The sequence below is a fragment of the Anthonomus grandis genome, chromosome 6 (genome assembly GCF_022605725.1).
Source record: "Anthonomus grandis grandis chromosome 6, icAntGran1.3, whole genome shotgun sequence".
Classification (NCBI taxonomy): Eukaryota; Metazoa; Arthropoda; class Insecta; order Coleoptera; family Curculionidae; genus Anthonomus; species Anthonomus grandis.
In genome coordinates this window covers 27,091,644-27,104,344 of record NC_065551.1, presented here as the reverse complement: position 1 = coordinate 27,104,344, position 12,701 = coordinate 27,091,644, and the positions used below count along the sequence as shown (strand labels likewise).

At 31.7% G+C, this 12,701-nt stretch overlaps 1 protein-coding gene across 8 annotated transcripts in view; it reads right to left on the bottom strand.

Annotated features, from left to right (window-relative positions):
* LOC126737937 (autism susceptibility gene 2 protein-like) overlaps window positions 1–12,385 on the bottom strand; it is a 241,911-nt gene extending 229,526 nt beyond the window's left edge. For 7 of the 8 annotated variants that reach the window (XM_050443046.1, XM_050443049.1, XM_050443050.1 and 4 more), the window contains exon 1: window positions 11,863–12,385. In XM_050443046.1, the coding sequence (XP_050299003.1) occupies window positions 11,863–12,114 (252 nt within the window). In that variant the 5' untranslated portion in view covers window positions 12,115–12,385. The remainder of the gene's footprint in view (window positions 1–11,862) is intronic. The other variant, XM_050443052.1, reaches the window with a different exon arrangement.
* Window positions 12,386–12,701: the final 316 nt, after the last annotated feature.

Sequence of the window (12,701 nt, the reverse complement as noted above, 5' to 3'; positions counted from 1 at the left end):
TGGTGGTTCACTGACGGTTTTCGCGGCTGCAGCAACCACGCAAACAAAAAAAATTTGCACGTGCCAATAACTCCACACAGCTTTGTTAATGTTGCTATCTTGACTCCGTTTAGCGTTGTTTGGCTAGATGCATAAGAAAATCCAACAAGTCCTAAATACTCCAATAAAGAGTTCAGGGGAAAACCAAGAAAAGTGCTTATAAAAGCATACTAAAACCCGGCAAAACAGCACCAAAATAACTCTTAAAATCCTAACATTAGACGATACGCGTGGCCCTTAAGGAGAGTTAAACACTTGGACTTGAATTTCTAGAACATCTTTTTGTGTTGAGGATTTGGATGAGGAGAAATATTCCAACAAGTGTGTTAACCCTCGATTTAAAAAAAAATAAAAATCCAAATTCAATGCAAAAAGCATGCGTTAAAGTCCGAAATTCTAAAGGCCTGTACATTAATCCGCGCGTAGCGGAATAATGCCGAAATAATAAAATATTTTGAAAACCCAATCTATGGGAGCCTACTTGTCAAATTCTAACAATAATACTATAACTAAATAAAAACCACCGTTAAATCAATAAAATTTTAACTAACAATGAAGTAATTGGTTGCGTCGCCGCAAAGCGCGTAAACTACCCATAGGATTTATGGAATTATCTGTTCCGCAACTACGCTTATGTGTAAATGAACCCGAAATTGGTCAATCACGATTGTCATTTAATCCTTAGCCACATCAAATATCTTTAAAAATAATAACAAACAAAATACCACAATCAAGAGATAAAATAATGAAAATATTATTGAAAATGTCTCTGGGTAGCCCCCAGAGTCAGTTACCTGTGGTAAGGTAAACTGACAAGAACACTCGTAGGTTAGCATAATACACTTTTTAGCAATAAGAACCAATGAAATACTTGGAGAAACCTCAGACACAATAATCAGGAAAGAAAGGGTTGAATAAACTATAAAAGCTTAGAACACTAGTGCCTACTTCAGGTAAATTATCAATGTTTATTCAGGCAAAACTTAAAAGATGTCACGCTTTTGATTAATAAAAGTACGAAACTTTGTAACAACGATTTTAAACTGTTACAATATAATTAATGTGATGATACAAACATTTTTAATTATGACCACCAAGTATTTAAAATAGTAAACGGATAACTCTAAAAGGAAATAGGCGCCCGTCTGCGGAATAGTGGTAATTCTAGTATTTCACATGAGATAGCGTGCTAAAAATGGGATGCCATGGTACCTAATTGTGGTGTAGACGCGACGTAGAATCAAAATTCATATCGAGTCGAAATTTTGGCCGCTGGGTTACAGTTTATGCGTGTATACAAGTCTAGTGTAAAACAAATTATCTCTAGCCTGACCCATGCAACAAGTCGAAGTAATCAAGTAAGTTTTGTCAATAAACCACTTTTTTGAAGTACTTTATTGACAAAATTTTAAACTGGAAGTGTTCACTTTCTAATTCACGTACCGACGGACAAAAGAAATCAAAATATAATAAACCAATGTTCATCGAAGTGTAAATTATTTTAATTAAAATAACTTTTGATTGTTCTCTCATCCATTTTGCCCTTAATTGGCTTTATATTGGTTTTCCTAATTAGCCTAACAAGATGAACGTTTCCGAATAGTTTCACACAGTTCCATTCCGTCTGGAAGTGGGCTATCGCTAACATTCTGATTTTGAACCGACTCAGTAGTTTCACCATTAATATCCAGCGTGTTGTACTAATCTGACAACTGGACTCGGAAATGTAAACCGTTTTATACGAAAAGTTTAAATTGACTCGCAGTTACGCGAACGCTGCAACTTTCTGCGGTTTATGTGGATAAACACGAGCTGAAATTTCCTGAAATTTACGTTATTTCATCTGTCGCCATTCCCTAACTGATACGAGTCTTGATATTAAGTTTCAAGCACGGGAGTCCTCGTAATATGTCAGATCGTTCTATAGAAACCGCTAACTGTTGTGCCGCGCTGGGTAACAACATTATATAACATGGGTAACAACAACGTAGATTTAGTGGATGATGCAAAAGTTGTTTTAGTTCAGGTGGTGATTTAAGACTCTAAGTTTCTTCACTGTTCAGGATTAAAAAAAAAACATCATTGGCCATCATTTTATAAAAATTATACTATGAAAGTCACTTTGCCACTAAGGTTATACATTTCTAAAGCAACGATATATATCTTTACTTAAGCGTTAACAGTAACAATAAGGGGTCAATTGTTTCAGGAAACATTGCGATCAACAACGCAGTGAATTATTAATTAACGGTCGATAAAAGAAAAGAGAAAAACCTATTTTTTTTGTCATTCGTTATGCAATGCTCACAGAAATAACAGGAAGTGTTCGCGACTGATCGTGTTACTCGATAAATGTTCGTTAATATTTTGATGTTACTGACCCTCTACTGAGATTCTAATTCACCGATCTTTATTGGCTCAATATTCGTAAGTCTATTAAATGGATTGCGCTGAAATCTACAGTTGATTCAGACTAATCCGCGAATACTGAATTTATCCATATTATCCAATTTGAATATTTACAACAATAGTTCAATACTTGGGTTAGGGACAGTTACGATTATGGGTTAGGCAAACAAATGGATTAAGGACTCATCTTATTGGCATCCATTAAAACATACACAGAGTATTTAATATGTGATGCCAATGTTTAATGGTCGTGAATAAACGCACTGGTTAGTGAGTTAGTGAGCATTTGTAGACTCTTGTTAATTAGTAGGATTCAAGGAATCTGGGATTCCCACTCAAGAATGAATTCACCTGGGTTGAAACTAATCCAAATATCAGGATGATTATGATGAGCATTAATATTAGATGAACATCCAACACTAGATGAACTCGCATCATTGAACAACGCATTCAATTCCTTGTCAACGAATGACAATTTGCGTTGAATATAACCTATACAAATTATTTAAAGTGTGAAGCCAACGTTTCCGAATGGTAAATCAATACGGCGATTAATGATCACAGCCATAGCTGTACCGCATTCGTCGATTCCCTCGAATTATTTTGATGTTACCGACACTCTACTGGTGTCTGTGTCAAGTGGTTTTTAAGCCCTTAACTTTTAAAAACATAATTTTAAGAGCAGTCAAAACATCCGAGTCACGTGTCTTATTTACAATACGTCATCCCAGACAGCTTTTATCATCCCGTTTACTTAACGTTACATATATCCAAACATGAATAAAAATAAAGGCAATAGAAACGCGACCTCTTCATGCCTAATTCCCCGATGTGATATTTACATCCGTGTTGTACTCTAGGGCATAAAGGCAAAGGGTTATTTTACGGAAGGGGTCAAAACCCCTTTTAATGGCGTCGTCTGCTATTTGGGTGCAAGTTTTGGCGATTACCTTGTATGCGAATTATAGGGGGCGAGTATGTTTTGCGATCTGTTATTATAGAGGGTAGATTCGGTAATTTGGTGGAACGCGGTCACTGGTTCACGAGGTATGGTTTTACGTAGAATTAGACGGGATTACCGAAGGGCAGTAATTACCCTTTTAGGAGTATCCAATGGGAAAGTTGCGTGGTAGAAAAATATTTAGGATAGTTTTGTGCTGTTTTTCTATATCTTAAATGAGCTTGTGAAACTATTAATAGACATCATTTAATTATAAAACTAAAAAACCATGCTGTAGTTGATAAAGTACTAAGAACATATTTAATAAATTTCAAATAAAACCAAAAATCAAGGTTTATGATAGTAAATATAAACTTAGAGGAATCTGCGTTAATAAAAAAATATTCAACTAAAAATACTAAAAGAGGTACTGAAATAATCCAGTACTCAGTAAAGTCTAAAAGTATTCAGTTTGTTGTACGATTCCTTAATTAACGATAATTTCGAACATAAAAAAGTTATGGTGGGTAAATAAACTTTACGTCTTGGTTTACAGCTTCCATGAACAATTCAAAATAATTAAAATGTTCTATCTCCATTTGATAAAGATTTATTATTGGTTGACACGAAATCTGAAATAGAATAGCTGGATTTGAAAAAAAATAAGAGGGTTAAGAATATGAACAGCTCGCATTAAGGAGATATCTCGGGATCCTTTGTTCTTCAGTGTCAATTATATAATATTATAGTAAAATAATCCAAGACAATATATGAGGAGGTTATTTCCTATAGAGACAATGGACTAAGTTATCCCTACACTGTTAAAAATTGTATTTTTTTAATGTTGTTTGCTAGTATACTAATACTACTCTTTTATATATTACACCTCAAACAAAAGAAATTAATCAAAATTCTGAAAGAATTCATAAGATGATATGTGAGTTTAATGTTGTAATGTAATAAAAAATGAAAATAGTTAATATTTGGATTGAATTAACTTTAGGAAAATTTTATACGATGTTCTGAAATATACATATTACATTATACTTGTAGTGTAAGTTAATGGAAGTTAGGAGACAAGACTACAACAATTAACATTTAATGTCACAATTTACTGTCTCCATCTAACTATTTCAATTTAAAATCAATTCGTTCCTTTTGAACTCATTAAGTACACTATAAAATATTCTAGCATAGCTTAGCAATTTAAATGTCCATTAAATAACCTGGCAATGCCGACATTCAATGCTTTTAATGAAACAAGATATATATGAATAAATAATAATTCGAAGCAATAATTCAAATAGACGCTATAAAAGCCTTAAAACACCGGCTGTCGGAAATATCGTAAACTAGACCGTTAAGGAAGTTGTTTACAATTTTATTGAAAACATTTAAACATCGATAATATTTAACCTATCAAAATTACCTCAGAGAAACGAGTCCATAAATTACGTAGACGTATCAATAAATATCCAATTTCATTTTAAATGAAACAGGGATCAAAAAGAAAACAAAAGTGTCGACAAAAGCCGCAGTCCGCATAACAATACCGATAAACTGTTCTATGCCAGTGTTATTACATGCGGTTGTAAATAATAAATTGACACTTTCGCCTAGTAAAAAGTGTTACATTTTGCTGAGATATTGGTTTAATGGGAATTTCAAGAAGATTAATGTTTTATATTGAAATTTATATGCATTGAAGTTGTTCTTATAAAAAGAATATTACTTTTAGAGAATAATTAGTTTAAATATCTAAATTAATCAATATGATATTTTCTTCTTGCTAAAAAAAAAATACTGAGAAATGCATCTATTGCCTATTCACATACAATTAAACTCTAAATGCAGAAGTGAATATTTATGTACTGCTTTAATATTCTAATTATTAAGGCAGCACTCATGTTTTATGTGATGCCAGCATGCAGCAATTACACAACTCAAATAAGTCTGTCCATCTACATATTTTGAAATTACCCATTTTTAATTACCATATTCATCTTAGTGGTACTATTTAGATTCTCAACGTCCTTAATTTAGTTTACTTATTTTAATTAAATATATCAAAAGGTAAGATATGTTAATTAAATTGTCATGGAACTATTTTTATGAAAGTAATACTTTAAAAATCACTTACAACTAACCAAATAGATGCTAAACAGTATAAGTAAAGCTGAATTCATAATATACAGAACATTTTTAAAAAATCCTAGATTAGTACTTACCAGGTATTTTCTGTTACTAATATTATCATATTGCTATTCTGTGGAAACATAAAGACAAGAATTATGTTAAGTCCCTAACTATGTAGGTGAAACTTAAAGGTGAAATATAATATGCAGTAATGAGGACAGTTATTAAATTTAAAGAAATGGTGTAAAAAGTTTGAAATGTTATCTTACCTTTATTGGCATATTTAGTTGACAACTATAATTCATACTCACCTCGTTAAGTCAGTAGGTTGCACATTTGTTAGGATGCTCTGAACCCCATTCCTAAGGATTCATTTTAGGCATCTATATATCTAAGTGCCCACTTCATCACAATTATTTTATGGTAATTATAAAAGTCCAGATAAAAACACCTAATATAGTACAAGCCTTAAAGATACACAATTTTTTGTTCAATTTGTCAGTTTTTGTCAATTATCCTCATAACAGGATAGCCTATGTAATTAAATTTACCATGTCTATGAAGGATAGATAGATATTATTGATAACTTTAAATAATTAGCAACCATTTTGAACTTGCATGTGTGATTACCTTGTACATACACTAATCTAAAATGATAAATGATAATTATAGTTATTTCCCTAACTATTATATTTTTACAACCGCATATGAAAAAATTAAAATGTTCCACAATAATTAGTAATAATAACAGGTCTATATCAATAAGATGTAAACTTATACAATATTCCAACTGTCTAAAGGTCACACCTGACACCCTGGAGTTGCAACCAAAATGGCTACAATTCTACTGCTGTGTTATCCTTAGTGTCAAATAGGAACAATTAGGTTTTAATTACACTGGTCCGCAAACTTAACTGAACAACAAAAATTTGGTTCAAATTCAATCCTTAATAACTTTTTCATTAATGCATCAATTTTGCAGAATTTTAGGTCATAATTTTCATATCGAAGCTACAAAAATTTCCAACAGATTTGTTACATACACATATTGGTTCTTTAAGGATACAGTTTTCGGAATTAATCAAAAAAACAGGTTGTTAAGAAAAGACAGGGCAAAATGCAGCTTATCTGACATAACCTAGTAATATCACCATTTTACAATTCAAACTTTTGAAGGCAAAAAAATCCAATATTTTTAAGTAGAAAATTTTAGATGCTTGAATATTATGTTTTGAAATAAGAATTTCTACTTTGTCAGAGATATAAAATAGTGATAATCTCTTATATAAAAACCAAATCATAATATCCACAAATTAAGAGAATATAAAGATACTTAGACAGACCGCTGATAATTTCCATTAAGAATTATATAAAGTTTTATTAGTCTATTATAAATTAGAAAAAGATCAATTCAATTTTTGGCAAGTTAAGGTATGTATGTGCATTAATTTAAACAAGTGAAAATTAAGAAAAGTTGTTATTACCAAGAAAGAACATCAAATTGAAATAAAATAACAATTTGTAAAAAAGATATTGTATGCACACACAAATTATTCCAATGTGCACAAAGAATCCAAACTATGAATCTGTAAGACTCTAGTTTATTCTGAAATATATTTTAATATATACCATAATAAAACAACAGGTAATCTATTCTTATTCAGCTAGCTGTAATGTTGAAAAGATTTACCTCGAGATATACATATCTGCATATTTTTACATGTTTGAGTATCTTGATAGTAAGATCTATACAATATTTTGCTAATATCAGTGAGAGAAAAAGCTAACAGAAAGCTTTTTATGCAGAGGTGTGTGATTTTAATAATTTTGTATGATTAGGTATACATTTTTTTAATTGGTCCAATACAATCAGATATATTTCTTAAAAAAAGTTTAGTTTGTTTAAAAAAAGGAACAAATTTAAATTTATCCTGTATATTTTTCTAAGAAACTGTTGCACTTAATACTATGCACATCCATATCCACTCAACTGTCTGAAACTTGTCTTTTACTACATTTTTTTAGGAGTGTAGAGGTTGCTGGTTACAGGCACTTATTATAATCTCAAGAAATTTTTCTGTCCTAGTTTTTAGTTGTGATTTTGTGCCTATCTTAACACCTATCTACTGTAATTTTATATATACTCGAACAATTATATGTATTACTATTTTAGATTTCAACTTTGTAGAATAATATTAATATTTTTTCTTTTATTTGTAAATCATCTTATGATTATAAAGGTACATAATTTTTTTTTTAATGTTTTATCAAGAAGTCAAATCTATCAGGTAATAAAGCTTATACTTAACAGCAAGTTAATTTCAATGCTCAATTATTCAAATAATGATCTTTAGCAGGTTAATAAAGATCCGAAAATTTCTAGGGAAGTGTTATTATTAATTTTAAAAATCATGACTTAAAAGAAATATAAATTGTTTCAAAAATTATAGCCTCAATTATGGATTTATCTTTAAATTAATCCTTAAAACACACCATGTTTTCTGTTAATATTACAATAGTTTCTAGCCCTAAATAGAGCACTTGAACCATAGTTAGAATGTTAGGGCTTTGCTATAGAACCCTGTTAGATTTTAGATCACAGGTAAGTGAATCAGAGATGGTTTTAGCTAATCAATCAATATATTATCTTAACATCATAGGTAGGGTTACCAGACGTCCGGATAGGTTCGGGTTTTTGCTACGTCCGGGTGAGTCCGGGCTGATTTTTCTTAAACGTCCGGGTTTTTCTTTAATACAAGAAAGAACATAAAATATGCAAAATAGTCAATTATTTTGAAAACATTTAGATATTTCAAATCGCCGATAAATTTAGTAGTAAAAATTCACCTTTAGTCTTTATGGGAAAAAATAAAGTGGCGTCGCAAAGGTATCGTCTATAGCGGCATGGGCGGCAAGAGGTTTTTTTCTTTCAGGGAATCCCCAATGCATTTATTTGCATTATTTTCACAGTGTTTATGGTAACGTTAAGCACTTCACGACTTTTTAGGTTTTATTAGTGAAGATTTTTAATTATATCTTGTTAAAAGTCTGAAATTGGTTTTTGGTGATGCCAAAACGCAAATGTACTTATTCAGATGAAATTTTTCGGTTATACCCTTCCTTTAAGAAAGGAAAAACCACCAGTGAGGTAATTTGTAATGTGTGCAATTCTTCAATATCAATTGCTCATAAAGGCAAGCTTGATATTGAGACACATATAAATAAAGAAAAACACAAACAAATGTTCAAAGAGCTCAAGCCGGAACTTCTGGCCTTCAAAATTTTGTGGTAACTTCTGGAGAAACCAAATCAATAAAAGCTGCTGAAGCAACATTAGCTTTCCATACAGTTTGCCATCACCAATTTTATATAAGTCCATGGATTGTACAACCAAGGTACATTTTTAATTATTATTTTATGTGTGTAGTTTACAATAATTGTATGTTTTTGTTGTTAGTTAAATAAAGCAACTTACCATGATTCGGCAATAGCCCAGAAGGTTAAAGCCAAAAGCCAAAAGGTTACCTGTGGACAAACTAAGGTCGAGGCTATTATAAATAGTGTAATTGGACCATATACTCTTGAAATGACTCTCCATGAAATAAACAAAAACAAGATTTCATATATTGGTGTAGTTACAGATGCAAGCAATCATAAAGCACTAAAAATGTTTCCAATGCTGATACAGTATTTTCTTTATAAAACTGGAGGAAATCAAACTAAATTATTAGACATTAGGAGTGCTCCAAACGAAACAGCAGAAACAATTTAGAAAAAAAATGTGTCGCATTCTCAGGGGATAATTGCAATACAAATTTTGGTGACATAGGCAGAAAAGATCAAAATAATGTTTTTAATAAATTAAAATCTAAAGTTAATCAAAATTTGGTTGGTGTAGGTTGTCCCTCTCATGTAATCAATAATGCAGTGCAGCAAGAATTTTGTGAATTTGTGGGCACAGAACATGAGACTCTTTTATACCACTCTAAAACTAGATTGTTTCCCACTATTGAAAGGATTTTAAAAATGTTTCACGCTCTCAAGGCATATTTCTTGTCTCAAGAGGATGTTCCTCATATACTTACATAATTTTTTGAAAATGATTTTTCAGAGTTCATCTTTTTCTTGTCCATTCTTTGATGTCTGTTTTCCATACAAATATAGAAAAGATTGAACGTCAGAACAATTCTGTAGTGGAAACAATGGCAATTTTAGAAAATATTATTTTTACTTAGAAGAAAAAGCAGTTAACAAATTCATTCCTTTAAAAGTTCGACAAATTTTTAATAAGTGCATTGAAAATGGTTTAGAACGCGAATGTGACCAAATAAAATTAGAGTTATTATAGAGTATATATTTCAAATGGATGAGCTTAAATGATATTACTAATTATGATTGGAACAGGGATGTTATGCCCTCATTAGTATATTTAACATCAAAAGGAGTCGAAATCGATGACACTAAATTTTTTGATGAATTTTGTAACTTAAAAAAATATATAATGGAAAAGTTTGACTCTAATGACCACAATTTGCCTACTAACAAAAAATTGGCAAAATACTTTAATGAGAGTATTTCTGAAGAAATATTTTCACAATTACTAAAAGCAGCCGAATTTCTTTTTGCAATCCCATCTCACAATGCCAATGTGGAAAGAATATTTTCACTTGTTTTGCTCAGTGGACCAAAGAAAGAAATAGACTGCTTTTATCTTCTGAGATTTCAAACATATGAGTTGTTTAGAGTTTTATGATTTTATGCTTTTGCCAGAAAATTTAACTCTTTTAAACAAAATACAAAGCAGTGAAAAGTATCTTTAAAGTGATTGAATTATTTTTGTTTTGTTATTGAATTATATGTGTACTTTGTAACTCAGTTTCTAATCAAGTTTATTAAGTTTAAATAAATAAAACTTTTGAAAAATATGATTTTGGTTTTGTTTTATTAGTAAAAATCAAAGTTCATCTCGACAAAATGTTTTTCATCAAGAAAACACCAAAATCCAGATTTTTGTTAGGGCTTGTCCTGGATAGGCAAGTTTTGATCTGGTAACCCTAATCATAGGTACTAAACATATAAAAGGCAATTCAAAAGAGTTGCACATTTTTTTTTTGTTAAAGTAGACATCCACAAATTAGTAAGCAAATTTAAGCCTTCCTAAATGGGGTGATTTAAATATGAGACTAAATTTTAATTATGCCCCACTTTTTTGACATTTTCCACACTATTTTTGATGTTTTGGAAAAGTGGTTAAGTTCAAGTACTTTTTAAGTAATTTTTTCTTTGTAAAATTTTGCATTTTTAAAAAGGGGGACTAGAGTGAAAACAAGGCAAAAGTTATGTTGGTATTGATATAAAAATCACTAAATTGATTTCACCTAATTGTTCATAGCTCATTACTCACTGGCTTCATCCAAATACTTCTGGGACTGGTAAACTGGGATTAACTAACCTGGTTGCTTCATGCATATAATTGACCACATTTTAAACATTGTTTGATACTATTTTACTAAGAAATAGGTATATTATTTCTCCTTCCTTATATTAACTTTGCTGCTTTGTAGAATGTTTTTGAAAAAACTAATAACAGTACATGCAACACTAATCCATGTTTTTCTCCAGTCACATGAGTTTTATAAATTTATTTAATTCTGGCTGGTATTTAGAATAAAATAATCAAAAAATTTGTTTACATAAGATTATAATAAACAATGTAATAAGCTTTCAAAAATCAGTTGTCAGTTGTCTCTTTAATCCTAGATGTAAATGCTCTAAATAAAATTCTTAAAACCATCCAATTTCTTGATGTAAATCACTAGGGACTAAATAAAATGGACCCACAATTTAGTATGGGTCTAAAGTCCTTTCGGTGTAAAAGAGCAATGTTTTTATTGTCCAGATCCATCTATTAATTAAAATTTGTCATGAAATGAATCTTTTGATTTTAATAAACTGATATAAAGATAACGAAATGATTAATGGCAGTTACATAGCCATTACGAATTGTCACTTTCACTTGAAAGCAATCAATAAAAAATAAAAACAATATTAATCAGCTGACTTTTTTTATTGCAGTGGGTGCTAAGGGTTTAATTATATTTTATAAATGATAAATCCTTATTTATGAAAATGTACCTAATATGAATTAGGAATAGGAATAAATATGAGGTTTGGTTGTAAAAGAGTGGATTATTGAATAAACTGTGATTCTGGGTTGGTTAACATGAATGGGGTAGGAGGTATAAGTGTATTTGTAAAATTCAACGGCGATCTGCCGTCGGACGAGGATTTTGACATTTGTATGTAAATATTATTAGGATTCTTATATAAAAACTTACCTCTAAATCCTCGTAGGATCTGAATTGGAGAATGGAGAATCCTTCAATAATATCCTCCTCGCAGAGAGGTTCCTTGAGGAGGTCCTTTTGTTTTTTTCGTCGGTTGGGGGGTCGCGGAGGTTTCTTGTGGATGACATCTTCCGTCTCGCTCTCGTCGGCATTAGCCTTATTAACATGTGTTTCTTTTAATTGTTGCTGCATACGCTGAGCGCGTTTTCGCCTCCTGTTTCTTTGTTTTACCTCTATTTCCATGGTTTTATTCTAAAAAGGCTCTGCTGCGGCGGCGAACCATGGTTGCCATGTCAAAGGAGGCTTTCTCGCTCAGTTTTGTGACTATGGCGGAACTTTAACCGGGATTACTGCTGTCTCCATTGGCCCGTTGGCACTGGGAACATTGCACCGATACGGTCACAACACGCGGAACACCCAACATACACCAAAACGTATGAAAAAAACGCGGAAAACCCGAAAATAAACAATATTTACAACAACGGCACGGACACAGTCAATACTGTAAAATGTCGCGTTACCGACGCGACCCCTCGCGGTCGAAATGCGAGGCGAGTGGAGTTTCGCGACGTTGCCGCATCGTCGGGCTAACGGAAGGCCGTTTGTCACTCACCCCACAGGGCTGCCGTATGGGTCGTCGGAACAAAAGGGAATAAAACAGGGGGTTGTGTGAGATTGAATGTAAGTACAACGTCGTATACCCGACTCGATCCCCCGTTGTTTATGAACGGTTTGGATTTTTAAAACCCCCGTAGGTAAAAAATCGGGAACCAGAATAATTGGCATTTTTTGCTCTTATTTTGAACTCATATACCGGGTGTTTAGGAACT